Below are 18422 nucleotides of genomic sequence, written 5' to 3'. Positions count from 1 at the left end.
AGCACACAGGCATGATATGATTTAAGTGCTAAATTCTGTGGTTCACTGTTGTGAGTACTGTTCAGAGGGGAGGTTGGAGTAAACAGGAAAGATTTCTTGGACTTGAGGAAGGCTTTGAAGGACAGATGTTTTTGTGTTCATCCTTCGTTGCTGAAGAAGACCATGCCCTCAGAGAAATGCTGACATGACTTGCACTTGACTTTGTTTTGAGTGAGGGAGGGTTGTGCAGGTCACCAGCCTCACTTCTCCTCCAGAACCATCTGAATCCAGTGACCAGATATTCATCAGAATGACTGGAGATGACCCAGGATGCACTGGGAGACCTTGGGCCCTTTAGCCCTGAGAGTTAATGTACTAAGAAACACCTAAGATGCAAAACATCCTTTACAGAAATAAAGAAGGTCTAAATAACTGGATTGGGTATTCTAGCTATATAAATCACAATTTAGTTATACCTTGCTCAAAGTCTTACTCTTCCGGGAAGATGATCTTTCTGACTCTTCAGGAAAGAAGATATGTTTGTTTTTTGTATTTACTTGTCTGCACATATCTAGAAATTGTGTTTTACATTTCACATCTTTCTCTAGGCACTTAACTTTCTGACAACTAAAATTTGAAATTCCACCATATTTTTGCCCTGAGCCAGATAGACTTTAAAGAGGTGGTTGTAGGGGATAAGCATGAGAAGAGGCAAAGAGCCAGGGAGGAATATGCTCAATATATATGGACTGTAGGGAGATGGGCCTGAGTGGCCTATGTAGGAAATTGGGCTCAGGGTGGGGCCAGATTGAGGAGGGCCTAGAAAGCCAGGAAGAGGGATTTTGGACTTCACATAATCAGCATTAGGGAATCTCATAGGTTCTTGAGCCACTGGTGGGGTACAGGGTGGTCATCATATTCCTTCACTCATTGAACATTTGCTGAAGCCTTCTAGGTGCAAGTCCTTGTTCTAGGTGTTAGCAAAGAAATAATTATGAATAAGATATAGTCCTGACCCTCACGGAGTTCATTTGAGAAGATATATAATCCAAAGCAGAGTGTGTTGTGTCATGTGACAATTGTAAGAAAGTTCTGCTGGGGTTTGGAAAAAGGAGAGATTATTGCTAGACTAGTGGAAGGAAGGAGGCAAAATAATTTTCTACACTTTAAATAATACTTACCTTTAGCTTTCTTTTGGTATAAGGAGATTGGAAAGTGCTTTAAACTCAGGAGGAGAAGTGACATATAAATCTAATAGATAATTATTTCATATGTAGTCTGTTCATTAGACTTTTTGTAGGTATCTGCATCCTCATCCTCCTGGACTTCACCATTCTCCTGTTAGCCCAGACAGAGGAGAAATCCCAGCTGGGAGCAGCAGAGCAGAGTGGGAATTACACTGAATATGTGTTCAGCCTCTCTTCTGGTGCTTACTAGTTGTGTGACCTTGGGCAAGTCATTTAAACTCTGTGTGTTTCTGTTTCCTTGTCTGAAGAATGAGTAGGCTGGATTAGATGGCTTCAGAGGTCTCTTCCAGCTCTGCGTTTCTGATGCTATAGTCCAGGAAGGGAAAGAACAAAGGTAGCTACCTTGTTTGCTGCTAGGGCAGATAACCTCCTTATAACCTCATGCTCCATGAGTCAGTGGTACACAGGAAATTAGTGCAACCATGGAATTTCCCCAGTTTTGGCCTGGGCCCAAAGTGGGAAACTGAGTCAGGAGAGAAAGGAAAAGCTAGCTTCCTGGATTGATGTGTCACTTCTAGGAAAGCTGCCCCATTGTGAGGAAGGTGAGGAAGGAATATGGCATAGTCTGGCTGGAGATGAGACTGGACATGCCATAATGCCCATGGTTTGAGATTTCTCTTTGTTCCATTCCCTCTCCTCCCTCCCGTCACAGTAACCAGCTGCCTTTTTCCTCTTCCTAGGATCTGGCACCCTTGCCCAAAGAAGACAGCAATTTGATGCTACATTTGCAGCGGCTGGAGAGCACCCTAAGTGTCTGTGCCGAGGAGCCTGACCATACCCAGGTCTTCACCCATCTGGGTCGCATGGCCCTGGAATTCAACCGGCTAGCCTCTAAGGTGCACAAGAATGAGCAAAGAACCTCCATCCTTCAGGTGAGGAGCAGCTTGGCTGCTGGGGTGGTAAGTGTGGGCACACTAGGAGTTTGGCAGGGGAGTTATTCAAAGAACCTTTAGTCAGTATCACTTTGGAGTGTATAGAGATTTTTCTCTCTTTTACAAAGTGATATCATTTTAGGGATATACTCTCTGTTCAGACCAATATAGTATCAATATATTTCACACACACTTTTCATTTCATATAAGAGAATAACTTGATTTTGTTGCATGTTATTGACCTAGTTTGAAAGAGCTTATTTTTTTCTAGGAGGATTAGTCTGAGAACATAAGTTCAAATACGAACTCAGAAAAAAAAATCCAAACTCTACTATTTTGCTGCTTCTGTGTTACCTTAACCAAATAGTTTAACCTTTCTAGACCTTAGTTTCCTCATCTTTGAAATGAGAGACTTAGACAAGATGATCTGGGAGATCTCTTCAGACTTTAAAAATCCAACTTATATCTCATGAAATTGGGAGATGGAGAGTCTAAAAGAAGGTGGATTGTAAACTTACATGTAAAAGAATTGTGTCAGATGTGGTTCATTCTTAACTTTTTTGCTTGGTTTTGCTAGGAGTCTGAATGTGTGCTTTCAGAGTTCTTCCCAAACAGGGGGAACAGGAAGTGGGGAAGGGGAAGAAGGAAGGAAATTGGGAAATCTGAGATCCACGCAAATTTAGTGGTTAAAGTTTACTTAACAGCTTAATGATATGTTGGTACTGACTTGCTTCTCTGATCACTTACTCCCTAGCAGCATCTATCTCATGTCTGTGGTGTTTTCAGTCTGGTAAAGAAAACAGCCACCTCACTCAGTGGAAGAGAAAAACTCTACCTGTAAATCCCTAGACTCTAAAATTTAGAGTAATTTAAAAATTTTAGATAATACTTAAAATTTTAAGTAATTTTAAATTATATTTAAGTTATTTAGTAATTTTATAATATTTAAATATTGAATCATGGCCAAATAATACTTACTACTCTTTTCTGTTTGGACCTATGATTTCATTGGTGTTAGAGGGGGCACCTGACCCCTGGCCCATACTGCTTCTCATTGTTACTACTAATGAGCTTACTATCTGCATTTTACACTTTTAATAAGATTTGAAACTTCAAGGAGTGAAGGGACTTGCCCCTGGCAAGTGTCAGAGCCACGATAGAGATCCAGATCTTATTCCAAGTGGAAATACTCTTAGCATACCGCACATGTGTCTCTCAGATCCCAATACTATATTGGAAAGGATGGGGAGCCCCAGCATGCTGCCACTAACTTCCTCCCACTCTCTCTGGAATCAACGGAAACCCTCATCTGAAGACCAAGAGGAACACTCTTCAGCCTCTGCTCCCTTCCATTCATCATTTATTACTTCGTGGAGAGGGTTCAAGGTTTTAAAGGGTCTTCCTGGAGGAAAAAAGACTTGGGTGGGGCCAGGGAAGTGGCATCAGGTTGCAAGATTTGAGGGACTGTTCTGTAGAAGAGGAATTACACTTATTCTGCTTGGCTTTCAGGGTAGATTTCACTTAATTAGAAGGAAACACTTAGAACTATTAAAAAAAATCAAATGGGCTACTTCAGGAAGTAATGACTTCTGAAGAATTTTTTTTTTCTACTTTTCAAGCACATTTTAGAGTTGTACTAGAAGACCAGTATTGAATTGTCCATTCAGTTGAATCAGCATTTATTAAGTGGCTAGCCACTGAGGATGCAAAGACAAAATGAAGCACTTCCTGCCTTCGGGGAATTGATAGGCCCTAGAGATAACTTGCATTTTTGAGATACTTTGATTTTTTTTGAGGGATAGAAGGTTTCTTAGGCATGGGGTATGGTTGGGGCAAGACTATTTAAGAGTGAATCAGGAGCTGCTGAAGCCTTCTTTGCGTCTGGCTTCCTTTTCTCAGTCCTCTACTTACCTCCTAACTAACAGTGCTGTTGTGACCTGTCTCTACCTCACAGACACTGTGTGAGCAGCTCCGGAATGAGAATGAGGCTCTAAAATCCAAATTGGAAAAGGACCTAGAGCAGAGGGACCAGGCCACAGAGAAGCTTCGGTAAGAATCTGGGGGTTGGGGAAAGGGCAAAGGGCTTGATGTAGGACAGAGGCACCCAGATTTCAGTCATTGTTGGCTTCACATTCACAGCAGATGGTAGAGGCTCTTGGTGTCTGGACCCTTTAGGTTCTTTTTTTCTGACTCTCACACATTGGGCCCCTCAGTTTCCCTTTCTGCAAGTTGTGCAAAATGTGTTTTGAACCCTGGCAGAACCTTAATATGTCCAAATCTTCTCAGATTAAGGTTTGATAATAATCATAAACATTCTGAAGAATAGAAAAATACATATGAAGCTTCCTGGGCATCCAATCCTGTGGTGACTGGCTTCCTTTCAGAGATGAGAAGACTATTATTGGTAGTCCTTGATCAGTTCTGCCTAGATAGAGCTGACTTCACTGGTGGAGAGCATAGTGGCAGTAGGGATACTGCATTTTCAGAGCTTTGCTGCCCCCTGCTGCTCCCAAGCTGTCTTCCCTTCCCACCTTTCCTTGGGCAACATCCATGCAAAGGGGGAGCAGTCCCGGACTGTTCAAGTTGCAAGTGTCTTTAGAGGTTATCTAGTCTAGAGGTGTCTGACTCACAGCCTGGGCCAGAAGTGACCATTAGAACTCTGGAGTGCTGGCCAGAATCAGATTAAAATGTAATTGGCTACTGCTTAACCAAAGAAATAAAAATATAGAGTCGCATAGAAAATGTCAACATGTGGTCACTGGGATCTCCCTTTCTGTTTGAGTTTGACATTACAGATCTAGGAGATCACCTATTTCCTGCTCCTGACCTTTGTACATCTACTGAGCTTTTCTCCTTGTTTTCCCATTTATTCCTCCAGGGAAGGCTTTCTTCCCTAGGGTAATCCTAGGAAGATGCTTGTTAGTGGATTTGTTACTTGTAGGGCTACAAGGAGCTAGAGACCACAATGGGACCCATTAACCATGAACTTAAAAAAAGAGACTAAGTCATTTTGAAATTTTTGCCTTGGAAGGGTCTTGATTTTTCTATATTTTTATGATAATGTGAATGTCATTAACAATAAGAATACTTTTTTATTTTAATATTTCAAAAGACTTGTCATTTCATCAATAGAAATGCTCTTGCTGCCGAATCATCACACAATTTTTGCACTTCTTAGATGATTTTATGTGTTACTATAGCCAAAAATATCATTCCTTGATGGCCATCCTTCTAGTGAATGAGCTGATCTTTTTTTTTTTTTGCCAGACACAGTTTTTCACTGAACCCATATTTTAGCCTTCTAGAATTGTAGGACCTGCCACGAATAATAATAATATTTTCCTGGAATAAACTTCAAGAACTTAGAAGCTTTCATTTACCATCAGAGGACTTCAGTGGAAAGAACAGGAATTCATAGTATTGCAAAAAGAGGAAGCAGGGCTAAGAGCAGTACTTTCCCAAGTGTACTGTTATGATGCCGTGGACCTCTGGTGAAATGAGAAACTGACCCACAATACAAGTAAAATTTTAAAATGTAGTGGTGCTGCCTTACATTGGCAGGAAGATCCAATAGTATTATATCTAAGCTGTTGTATGGGATGTGTTGGTAGTTTGAATACTTGGAGAATGATTAGACACAAAAAATTTTGACTCATTCAGTCAAGGAATATTTTATTGAGTACCTATAGTGTCTCCAAATCCATACAATGCAAAAGCTTATTCTAACAGCAATCTGTTTGCTCCTACTCTTTCCCTTCCTCCCCTCCCTTTTTTCCTCCCTCTTTCTCTCTTTCCTCCCTTCTTCCATTCCTTCTTTTCTTCCTTCCTTCCTAGACTAGGTCTCCCTATATTGACCTTTGGCCCCATTGGTGATTGATAGGGAATATTTGAACAGCTCCATCTCTAACTTGGGTCAGTTTACTCCTCTTTAGGCAGCCTGGTGGCCCTTGGTTCCCAGGGGCTGCCATATTAGTGCTGGATTTAGCCTGACAGACGTTAGCCTTAGAGTAGTTCAGATCTCCTGAGCTCCCTAGTGTCAAGGATTACAGGCATGTGCTGTCATGCCCAGCGAATCCATCTACTCTCATATTTTCTATTTCTAATTAGAATCTATGTTAAGAAGCAAGAATAGGGAGTCAGATAAATATGGCTTTCTTGGTGGTGATTTACCCTGGCCACAGTGCTACCAACATGCTGTTTTCTGCAGAAGAAGAAAGGTGTGACTAGAGCCTTTTGCACCATATAGTGAAATGGATTGTAAACTGAAAAAAGTTTGAAATTTATATAGGTCTAGTGGAGTGATACAGGGATTGTGAGATACTGGTTTGAATTTGTGCTCTGTAACCTTGGAAAATGATTTAGCATCATAGAAGTTAGAATTGGAAGCAGCCTTAAAGATCATTTAGTCCAGCCTCCTGCCCTTACTTTACAGATAACCAAACTAAAGAGATTATATATATAAATTATACATATGATTTATACATATATGCATAAAAATATATATTTCCATGCATATGTGTATAAATATATTTACATATATATATGTGAAAGTGCTTTGCAAACCTTGAAGTTCTCTATAAATCACAGTTATTGATTGCTATCATTCTTACATTCTGCCATCACCAGAGGGTTTAGGGACTCACTCTCGGGAATGGCAGTTGTAGCACAGAGCCCTTCCCCCGTCACCCATGTAGTCTATCAGACATGGACACTGTTTCTACCTACAAATTACATTCTAAGTTAAGGGAATTTCAAGTCTGGGATACAGTATATTTTTTTATAGAGAGATATAGGTAATAGGAACTTTGGATTTGGAGGCAGTAGACCTGAAATTCAATCCTTGAAATGAATCTGCCACTTGCTGAGTGGTTTGGTTTTGGGCGAACCTCTTTAAACCTTCTTTTTCCTTCCATAAAATGGAGATGTTATTATACCTGTAGCAACTACCTCATGAGGATGTTATGAGGATCAAATTAAAGTATGTATAACATTGTATAAATATCAGCTATTATTGTGATGAGGAGGGAGGAGAAAGAGACTTTTCAAAGTTACTTAGGTAGTAAGTAGCATTGCCTTTTCTGAGAACAAAAGATTTATGGAGAAGTGTACAATTTGCTTGACTTGGCAAGCAGGAGCAGTACAGGTGCTGGATTAAGTTTCCCAAATTTGAAATGCAGGGCTTAGTAACACTACATATAGCCTTCCACAATGAGTCATGGCAAGGTTCCCTCACAAAATTTATTTCTTTATTTACCTGTGGTCCAGTGAAGAGAACCTGGAGCTAAAGAAGTTGGTTATGAGCAGTAGTGGCAAAGAGGGAGCCACTGAGCTGCCAGGTGGACTAAGAACGGAGGTCTCAGGCCGGAAATCGTTGGCTAGGCAGCAGCAGGTATGAAAGGTCAGAGGAATCTGGCCAGATAATGGATTCCACCATATTTCTCATTTATTCCCTTAATCTCTTGGGTATCCTTTTTTGTAGCCATCAATTAAAGGTTTGGGTAGGGGGTGGGAGGTGGCAAGGAGTGTAATTTTTCTCTGCAACTATGGCTTTAGGATGCAACTCTTTCCCCCTGTCTCCTGTTTAGTTCAAAATACACAGGTAGTTTGGGTGAATACTAACTTTGAGGTAACTTGGTATCTGACCTGTGGAGACATTTGCTTCTCTGTGGGGAGGCTTTATGGTAAAGTGGAAAGAACATTGGTTTTGGAGTCATGAAGACCTGGGTGTGAATCCGTTCTCTGCCACATATTAACTGTGTGATTTAGAGAAAATGTTCCTGATCTTCTCTGCGCTTCAGTCTCTTTATCTTTATAATGAGATTAATATTTATACTGCTAACCTCACAGAATTTATAAAAAAGTTCTGTGTAAAAATGCAAAGCTCTATATAAATTTGAGTTATTATTGTTAAATGTCTCTAGAGCTAAAAGGGAAAGGTTAGTTAAGCTGAAATCTCCTTATAACTACCCCCATTTGTCCAAGGTCTGCCTTCTAGAGCCACAGAGCATAAGTCATCTTATTTCTGAAAACACTGAAAGCAATCATTTTCCCAGTGACTTTCCTTCTTCAGGCAAAATATATCCAGTTTCTTCAGTAGATTCATAAATGACATGGTTTTCAGTCCCCATACCATCCTGGTCACTCTACTCTGGACCCATTCCTATTATGTTGTGTAGAACGAGAAGCATTATTGTTTCAGATGGAAACTGAGCAGAGCAGATGCAGTGGGACTAACACCTCCCTCACTGCAGATACTAGGCCTTTATCACTGCATTCAGCCCTCCTGGCCTCTGAGTCCCGTTGTTTTTGCATACTGAGCTCCAGTGGTGACATTATTTAAATTGGTTCTCTTAGTACTCTGGTTATGTCCTCATCAACCTTATCCAGGCACTGCTTGTCTTAGGCTTTAAAGGTGGGAATTTGCAGTCTAGGATGTGGGGATTCAGTCCCTCCTTTTTCATATGAGAAAACTGGAGCTTTTAAGAGGGACAGGGTTCTAGGTCATAAAGCAGGTTTGTAGCAGAGCTTGGATTTGAACTTGGAGTCTCTTGACTCTTATTCCTGCCACCATTTTCCATTCTTCCATTTCATTCTTAGTCTCATTTGCTACAAATTTGCTTTATGACCTAGGAACTTGCCCTCTTGAGCCTTCATTTAAAAATTGTTTTTTCTGGGTGCCTTTTCTAACATCACATTCATTTCAGAATGTATACCCCACCCCACCCTACTACCCCAACCTACTTCCATCAAGGTCTCCCTTGGAGCAACTTTTTTAAGTTCAGTAAAACCAGAGGCTACAGCAGCTGTTTCTGTCAGCATATGTAATATTCCACACCTAAGGGTACATTTTCCAGAACTCTTTCTTGACTTTGTATAGCCTCACTTTTGTCCCTTTCATTACCTCTCCTACCTCCCCTGCCTTGTCACTTGTCATCATTGACTGAGAAGTCAGAGTGACCCAATAAGAAGAGCCCTGTACTCAGAGCCAGAAGATCTAGAGCTCTAGGCTCTGAGTGCAGAAATGGGCCCTTTTGTCTTGGTGACCACACACAGAAATACCTAATAATTGAGTTAATTGAGTTCAGTTAATATCTGGTTATTAGTCAGTTTTTATCAGTGAACCTAGTTCTCTCTCCATCCTATCCTATCCCTTCCAGGTAGACTATATGTTTAAGAATGAAAGAATGTGAAAGAAATGCATTGTTTTTAGCCTTTCCTGAAGGAAGGGGAATTTCTGCTAGGTCTCCAGGCCAGCCACATCTTGCACCACCCCACTCCTGCCTCAGTGCAAGAGGATACAATTCTCAGTCAGGAAGGAGGACCAGAGTCTCACGTCCTACACAGAAACACCTGCTAGGAAGAAGAATATGAATGATCTTGGGCTGCAGGCCTAGGACAGAGGTGAAATTTAACAGTGACTGTCAGTCAAGCCCTAAAATCTTAGAACTCCATCACTACAAGGGACCTGCAAGCCAAACATTCTGATCCAGACTTTTTATTTGATAGAAGAGGAAATTGAGGTGCAGAGAGGGAAACTGATATGTCTAGTAACATACAGCGAATTTGTGGCAGATCTGGGACTCCCATAACTCCTTCTGTGGTGTTCTTTTGCATTATACAGTTTGTTTTCATTTCCATGGGCCTTTTATTTTTTTGTAAGAAAAGAGGCGGCTGTATGCTTTTGAAAGGTGAAAAAGCAGATATTGGGGGACTGGTAGATGCAAGGAAATAAAATGGTGGCATGTGGATGTCTAGAAGAGGGGTAGTAAGGATGGAAGTATGAGGGGATTAAAGAATATCCTCTCATCCCTAATAAAGCACTGGTTTCTATTCTCCCTCAGGCTGGTATGAATCCAGGTAATATACCTGAGGCAGGGACTGTGGGAGCTATTGAGAAGAAAGTGAAGATCCTTGAGCAGCAGCGGAGTGAGGTAAAGAGCCCAGGGAAGGGGCAGAAGGAGAAGCTTAATTTCCCTAAAAACTCTCTGCTTGACTCTTGGCTCTGTTTGATAAAGGAAATACCTAGGAGGGATACTGTGGTCCTAGCCCATCGCATTCTCTTTTGATATCTCCACACTTGGAATCCTATCAAGACTTTGGGTCTGGAATAGATAGATTTTTACCCACTCTTCTCCAGGGCCAGTTTCCTGAACCAGATGAAAATTGCTTTGGGAGAATCCAGGTAGAAGCATCCTGGAAAGACTTCTTGCATCAAACATGTGGATACCCAAAACTATGTCATCATATCTTAAGGCAAATTTCAACATTTATTATGGGTGACCAAAGACTAAGACTTTGCCATATGATGATAACTTGGTACAGTTGATGAGTCATGAAAAGAGTACTGATAGAGAAGGATTACAGTTCTTCAGTGTGAAACTCATAGTACTTAAATTTCAGTATTCCTTTTTACACAGATCAGTCCTATTCAGCCCTGAAAGCAACACTAGTTTCCTTATTCACCATCCATTTTATTAACCTGCTGACTGTGATGTGCAACAGTCTACTAAACACTGGACAAGGGAAGTCTGTTTCCTGCAGGCTGGTTTGCCTCTTCCCTGTAAAGGGCAGATTCATTTCTGCCTCCAGGCTTTGCTGACCCTGTGTCTTTCCTAGAATGCTTTCCCCTCCTTTCCACCTATTCAAAGCCTGTCTATCCTTAAGATCCAGTTCAGGCCCTACCTACTCTTCCCTGACTGCTCCAGCCCACAGCGATCATTGCCTTTCCTGATCACTATTTCATGTTGTACTAGCCTTGTCTTCCCACCAATACTATACCCACCTGAAGGACAGGGACTTTGTTTTCTCCTTCTCTTGTAGCCCTTTGTGTCTTTTGTTTTCATTATTTCCTTATATTCTTTTTTTTTCATTTTTAACGCAGTTCATATCACATAAAACAATTCCAACTTTTGGTCAGGTGACACTTCTTTTAAAGCATTTATAATATAGACCACAAACGAATTTTTTTTTAACATTAACCAAGTGAGGCACAAATAATAACTATGTATGCTGACTTCATAAACTCTTGACCTAATTGTCTCCACACTATTACTAAGAATTAAAGGTCTAAAGTCCTAAGCCTATTAGCTTAATTTTAGACTAGACCTCAAATGTTCCCCTACCAACTATCTATAATTTAATAGAGCTGGTATTAAACTTACAAACCTTTTGACTATAGGAAATTGCCACGAAGAGTAGGGACACTTCAGGGAAACAATATCTCCCTAACTTCATGTCAATTCCAGGCAGGAGTAGAATGTCAACTTGCATTCAGTCAGGCTTAAAGTCTGCCAGGTGTCAGTGGGGAAATTGAGTCAGGAGAATCCCACCTCAGCCCAGGCTGAACAGCCGCTCTCCCACCCTTCCCATGAGATCACCTTTTTCAGCTCATGCCAGCATCTCATAGGCTTACTGGCATCATGGATTGGAGGCTCAGACTGCCTTTCTTGCTATCCATACCTGGAGTTAGACTCAGAAGAACAGTCACTTAATAGTCCCATAGCATCTCAAAATGGCAAGTTTCGATAACCAGGTTTCAAATATGATTATAGTTCACTTTGGCTAAGGAACATCTTTTGAGGCAAGTCTTAAGTGGCTTACATGCCTTTCTATACATGTTCTAACAAGTTCCTGATTAAATAGCAATCATAAAATCAAATTTTACCATTAAAACCTTAACTTTTCCATCAATGCCAAATTTTACCCAAGGTTACCTGCCTCTAGGAAACTTAGGCTAAAATTCTTTTCCCCAGACTAAAGATGTCTCTGATTTAGTCTCAGTAATTCAGTCAATTGTTTTAATACTAATTGCTTTTACATCACTTTGTAACATGTCCAATTTATCTTCCCATCTCTCCCCTCCCCCTACCCCTAATACCTTGCATTCTGATTACCCCTTCCCTCAATGTACCTTCCCTTCTACCATACCCCATCCATCCCTTATCTCCATCTTCTCTCTTTTCTTGTAGGGAAAGATAAATTTCTGTACCCTATTACCTATGTTTCTTATTTCCCAGTTATATGCAATAATAATTTTCAACATTTGTTTCTAATACTTTGAATTCCAACTTCTCTACCTCCCTCCCTATCCATCCCCACTGAGAAGGTAAGCAATTCAATACAGACTAAATATGTGTTGTTTTGCAAAAGACTTCCATAATAATCATGCTGTGTAATACTAACTGTATTTGCCCTCTATCCTACTCTATCCCCCCTTGTCTTTTTATTCCCTCATTAGACCTTGTCCCTTCTCAAAAATGTTTATTTCTAGTTACTCCCTTCTCCCATTTGCCCTCCCTTCTATCTTTCCCCTCACCCCACTTGTTGCTTCCTTCCCTACTTTCCTGTAGTATAAGATAGATTTTCATATCAAATTTAGTGAGCATGTTATTCTCTCCTTAACATACGTGGAGAGAGTAGCTTCATTTTTCCCCTCTCCCCTTCTCCCTTTTCTCTTCCATTGAACAAGATTTTTCTTATCTCTTTTATGCCCCATTCCATTTCTCCCTTTCTCCTTTCAGTATTTTCTTCCCTCACCCCTTAATTTTTATTTTATCTTTGTTTTTTTGTGAATATCATTTCTTCTGATTCAGCACAAGCTGTACTCTCTGTTATGTGTGTGTGTGTGTGTGTGTATGTGTGTACAATCCCTCCACCTATCCAAATACTGAGAAAAGTCTCAAGTTACAAATATTTTCCTTCCATGTAGGAATGTAAACAGTTCAGCTATAGAAAGTCTTTTATGATTTCTCTTTCCTGTTTACCTTTTCATGCTTCTCTTGATTCTTGTGTTTGAAAGTCAAACTTTTTCTTCAGTTCTGGTCATTTCATCATAAATGCTTGAAAGTTCCCTATATCATTGAATGACCATTTATTCCCTTGAAGTATTATCCTCAGTTTTTCTGGGTAGGTGATTCTTGGTTTTAATCCCAGATCCTTTGACTTCTGGAATATCCTATTCCAAGCCCTTCGATCCCTTAACGTTGAAGCTACCAGATTCTGTGTTATCTTGATTGTATTTCCACAATACTAGAATTGCTTCTTTCTAGCTGCTTGCAGTATTTTCTCCTTGACCTGGGAACTCTGGAATTTGGCCACAATATTCCTAGGAGTTTCTCTCCTCGGTTCTCTTTCAGGAGGTGATTGGTGGATTCTTTCAGTATTTATTTTGCCCTCTGGTTCTAGAATATCGGGACAGCTTTCCTTGATAATTTAATATAAGATGATGTCTAGGCTCTTTTTTTGATCATGATTTTCAGGTAGTCCTGTAATTTTTAAATTGTCTCTCCTGGATCTATTTTCCAGGTCAGTTGTTTTTCCAGTGAGATGTTTTACATTATCTTCTACTTTTTCAAACTTTTGGTTTTGTTTTTTAACTGCTTGATTTATGTCATAGTCATTAGTTTCCCTGAACTCAATTCTCTCTTTTAAAAAGAACTATTTTGTTCAGTGAGCTTTTGAACCTTCTCCTCTATTTGGCTAATTCTGCTTTTTAAAGCCTCCTTCTCCTCATTGGCTTTTTGGACCTCTTTTTCTGATTGATTTAGCCTCTTTTTAAAGGTGTTATTTTCTTCTGCATTTTTTTAGTTCTTTTTTAGCAAGCTGCTAACTCACTTTTCAAGCTCTTCGATTGCCTGAGCCCAGTTTAAGTTCACTTTGGAGACCCTGAAGGCAGGTGCCTTGACTTCCTGTGATAGTATGCCTTGTTCTTCCTCATCTGAAAGGATGAGAGGAGACACCTGTTCACCAAGAAAGTAATCTTCTATGGTCTTATTTTTTTTCCCCTTTTTGGGCATTTTCCCAGCCAGTTACTTGACTTCTGAATCCTTTGTCAAGAGGATGATCCTATTGCCCCTTTTCTCCCCAGTATCGTGTTCAAGGCTGAGGTTGGACTCAGCTGCTGGATTCCCTGGGGCTTTGGGTTGGGGAGGGGCCGTCACTGAGGGCTGAGGTTTAGATCAGCTGCTCCCTACCGCTAGAGGCTTTAAGCTGAACTGCCTGGACAATGGACCCAGGTTGCTTCCCAGCCACTGTAGCTGCCTGCAGCCTGCTGCTGCTGTTGCTGCCATCAGGAACCCTGTTCCCCTCTTGCCCTGCTGGGAAAGCCCTCCCACGCTGACCTTTGGAACTTTCTTTATTGCTTGTGGGTTGAGGTATCTGGGACCCTCTGTGCTGGGAACTTTGCCCCGGAGGTCTCTTCAGGTCCTGTTCCTCCCAGTGCCACATGGTCAGGGCTGCGCTCCGTTCTACTCAGCATCCTGTGAGATAGACCTTTCCTGTCAGCCTTCCAGGTTGCCTTTGGCTGGAAACCTCTTTTGCTTTGTTGTTCTGTGGTTTCTGCTGCTCTAGAATTTGTTGAGAGTCATTTTTTACAGGTATTTTGTGGGCTGTGGGGGAAGCGTTAGACTATATGTGTCTTTCTACTCCACCATCTTGGCTCTCTCCCCCCTCCCCCCGCCCTTTGTGTCTACACAAGCCTAGCTATATAGATTAGATGATGAATACAAGTGGGTTGAGTTACATTCTGTGGATCCATGACCTATATCTTTCCCCTGCTGAGATTATATGAAGGTTGTTTGTTTCAGGATTGGCAGAGAGCTGGACTCCAAATTCTTGCTAACTTTGGCTTCTTCCCATAGCTTCTGGAGGTGAACAAGCAGTGGGACCAGCATTTTCGTTCTATGAAGCAGCAGTATGAACAGAAGGTAATATAGGCTCCTTTCTAGCCATTATGGACTTTATTTGGATCAGTGTGATATGTTGTAGTAGAAGTACTGCTGTACTTGAATTCAGGAGAGCCATATTCAAATCTTGAGTCATACGTCTTAGTTATATGACTATGGTCACTCACTTCAGCTTCCTAAGTGTCAGTTTCCTCATTTGTAAAAGAAAGATGATAATCGTTACATTACTATCTTCATAAAATTTTGGTTTGAAAGCTTTATATAAACATTATAGGACTATATTCATGTGAGTTAATTAATTAATTGATTTGAGAAGAGGGAAAAATTTGAGTTTTTCACTGCAGGATGCCTGAAAGTTTTGGTCTCCATCTTCTTTCTCAAAGACTCAAGGATTCCAAGGCATCTGAGCCTTGGGACATTGGGTTTGTTGGGGACAAGGATGGTTGAGCAGAGATAGCATAGACCCTGACCTAAGCCTGGGACCCTTTGCTCATTATCACTTATCCTTCATTTACACAGATCACAGAACTACGACAGAAGCTGGCTGATTCTCAGAAGTTGGTGAGCGAACTGGAGGCTGATCGAGAGCAGAAGCAGCGAGACTTTGATAGAAAGCTTCTCCTGGCTAAGTCCAAGATTGAAATGGAGGAGGCAAGCATGGTCCCCTCAGCCTTTCCCCTCGAGTCAGGCCTTTCCTTTGCTTACTGTTAGACTCTGTCAGGGTGGAGTTGGAGAACATCCCAGAGTAGGAATAAGGAGAGCCTAGGAAACTTCAGTACCTAATTTTCTTCTTGAATGGGACTTACATGACATAGAAGGCTAGATGGGACATTAAGGGATGAACTGGTTCAGCTTCCTGTCATCTACAGCAAATAGTAGTTGATTCTATAACCTCTTCCATCATAAATGCATAAAATTTGAGAGCTGGAGGGGACTAGGGCTTAATCATCCTTAGGATCAAGAAATTCTTCAGAATCATACCTTAACTCATTCTTGTTTTTATCCAAGCATGTTTCCTGGTTCTTTTCTATGCCTAGGACTCTAGCCTTAGCTCCTTTCTAATAGGAATGAGACTTTGGGCTGTTTCCATTTTGTCACAAAATCAGGAGTGAGGTAACACCTTGAAACTTTGAAATAAGCCATACTATGATTCTTGATCTACTCTTGCATTTCAACATTTGGAACCATTTTGTTGACGATTGATATCTTAATTACAAATGCACTTGTGCATAAATTTAATAGTCAGAAATTTTTGACCATCTGTTTAATTAAACTTAAGGATATGATCAGCTTCTGAATCTTTGTACCACAAAGTGTGGAGGTACAGCAGTAGGAATAATGCAAACGTTGTTTCTTTGTGGCTTTGGAACACGTTGTGTGATGATGATTATTTTCTATAGTTCATTTACCTTAATCCTATACTTGTCTTATGGTTAAGCAGTTGTTACATGTAATCCACAAAGTGGATAATGGGGAGTTGAAGATGCCAGTTGAGCATGGTTAAACTTAAAAGCCACATAGGTAAAATAATAGATTCTCTCTACCTGTGTTGGTTGAACCTGTTTTCCAATTATAGGGTTCCAGGAATTCCTGGGATCAGGAATTTTTTTCAGACCTTGAATGTATTCCTTTCTTCTTTCTTTCAGCAAACTTTTATTAAGTGCCTGTCTATGTGCATATGGCCTTGTGCTATAGAATGAGGAAGAGAAAAAAAGATGAATAAGATAAGATTTCTACATTCAGGGAACTCAGAATTTAGTGGAAAGATAAGACATATATAATGGGAATTGCTGTTTGTCCTTCATTCTCCAAGAGGACCATGACATCAGGGAGGGGATGCCTTGACATGCAAGTGAATTGGATTTAAGTGAGGGTGGGCTGTGCAGAGCCACAGCCTTCCTGAACAAATCAGAGAAAGCTTCATGGATGAGGCATCCTTACAGCTAGACCTTGAACAGCAAGAGGAAATGGTGAGACAAGGACATTCCAGGAATAGAGGGTGACTTGAGCAAAGATAGGGAGGTGAGAAGCATGAAAAGCATTAAGAGGGAGTCGTGTTTGGCTGAAACAGAGTTAGTAAGGAAGAGGTGTGTGACATGTTCTCATGTCTACTTGGGGAGGAGGAGGAAGAGCCAGGGGGTTGGTTTCCTAACTTGTCTTACACAAATAGATCTCTTGTTCTTTCACACATTTTCACACATTTTGTTTAGATGATTGTTCCTGGAAAGATAGTGTGTCAACTTTATTGGATATTTTTGACCTATCTGACCTTTATCATTAAGAACAAATTTCACATCTGTGTCTCCCCTGATCCCTTCACTCCGAGTCTGAAGGTTCTCAAACTGTGACCTTTTTGCCCCTCTGTTTTTGCTCTTCTCTGCCTACTTTCTTGTGTGAGTTTACCCCGAGATCTGACCAGGAGGCTCTTTCCCTACACTGCCCACATTGACACTCAGGGGAATGGATTAAAAAGACCTGGCCCCTTTCCTTCCCTTCTTTTAGGGCTCTGGCTTTGACAGTGTTATCTGACTCATCCTCTTCAATCATGTGCCCTGTGGTGCCGAGGCCAAAATCTATGGGGCTGCTGAGAAGGGCTACAAATCTACCTTTAACATGTAAACCCAAATTCTGGGGAAAAGGGACCTTGGCACTGTACTTGAATTATAGTCATGACTGTGCCACTCTCTGAATTGGGCAAGTGAACTCACATCTCTGGGTTTGAGTCTTCCTATCTATCCACTAGTGATAATACAATACCACCTGTCCTGTGTACTTCGTGAGAATGAGATGAGATTGTGGGTTTGAAAATTCTCTTAAGTCTACAAATGAGCATTGTTATTGTTTGGGACCCTGGATTTCATTAAGTACTATATAGGAGATGGTCATAAACATAATAGCCTCACCTCCTCACTCCTCTTCTGGAGTCTAAATTGTCTCTATCCAGATGGATCAGTGATCTGCCTAAACAGTGGAATGAGGTATTTTCTTGCATAAGGGGACTGTTCTTTTGAGGTGATTAGCCTGTATGAGAGAGGGTATGAGTGAGCCAGTCCTATACTTACATGAATGCCTCACTCTCAGAAAGATTTTACTCTTTGCCACAGGGTTTCCTACAGGGAAAAAAAAATAAGACTTAAGAGTTAAATGGAAGTGGCTGTGAGACACAGATTAAGTTTCTTTCTCACACTGAGCCCATTTTCCTTGATAAAAATGGAAGAGTTGAACTAGGACTCAGGGATGGGGAACCTGTGCTCTTGAGGCCACCTGTGGCCCTCTAGGTCCTCAAGTGCAGCCCTTTGACTGAATCCAAACTTCACAGAACAAATCCCCTTAATAAAAGGATTTGTTCTGTAGAACTTGAACACAGTCAAAAGGCCACACCCAAGGAACTAGAGGTTCCCCATCCCTCATAGGTGATTTATAGGGTTTTTTCCAGCTGTGAAAAATCTATTTCCTATGACTCAAGGCCTTTTCCAACTCAGTGTGTTCTAAGATCCCTCCTGGTTTCAAAATTATATGCTATTTGTTTTGAGGTCCTTCAGATTTAGCCTTCCAAGATCTTACAAAGGAAGGAAGGCAGTCTACTTGTTCCTTTTATAAAACTGGGTTCTGAAGCTGGGGGAGGGGAGGGTTGGTCCTGT

At 40.9% G+C, this 18422-nt stretch overlaps 1 protein-coding gene across 14 annotated transcripts in view; it reads left to right on the top strand.

Moving 5' to 3' along the window:
- Window positions 1-18422, top strand: part of TNIP1 (TNFAIP3 interacting protein 1) — a 65470-nt gene that overhangs the window by 35926 nt on the left and 11122 nt on the right. For all 14 annotated transcript variants that reach the window (XM_072630738.1, XM_072630747.1, XM_072630745.1 and 11 more), the window contains 6 exons: window positions 1907-2098; window positions 4053-4147; window positions 7364-7487; window positions 9940-10029; window positions 14737-14802; window positions 15301-15432. In XM_072630738.1, the coding sequence (XP_072486839.1) occupies window positions 1907-2098; window positions 4053-4147; window positions 7364-7487; window positions 9940-10029; window positions 14737-14802; window positions 15301-15432 (699 nt within the window). The remainder of the gene's footprint in view (window positions 1-1906; window positions 2099-4052; window positions 4148-7363; window positions 7488-9939; window positions 10030-14736; window positions 14803-15300; window positions 15433-18422) is intronic.

This window comes from Notamacropus eugenii, chromosome 1 (assembly GCF_028372415.1).
Source record: "Notamacropus eugenii isolate mMacEug1 chromosome 1, mMacEug1.pri_v2, whole genome shotgun sequence".
NCBI classification, from domain to species: Eukaryota; Metazoa; Chordata; class Mammalia; order Diprotodontia; family Macropodidae; genus Notamacropus; species Notamacropus eugenii.
Note: the sequence above shows the minus strand (reverse complement) of the source record. Positions and strands in the feature narration are given on the sequence as shown.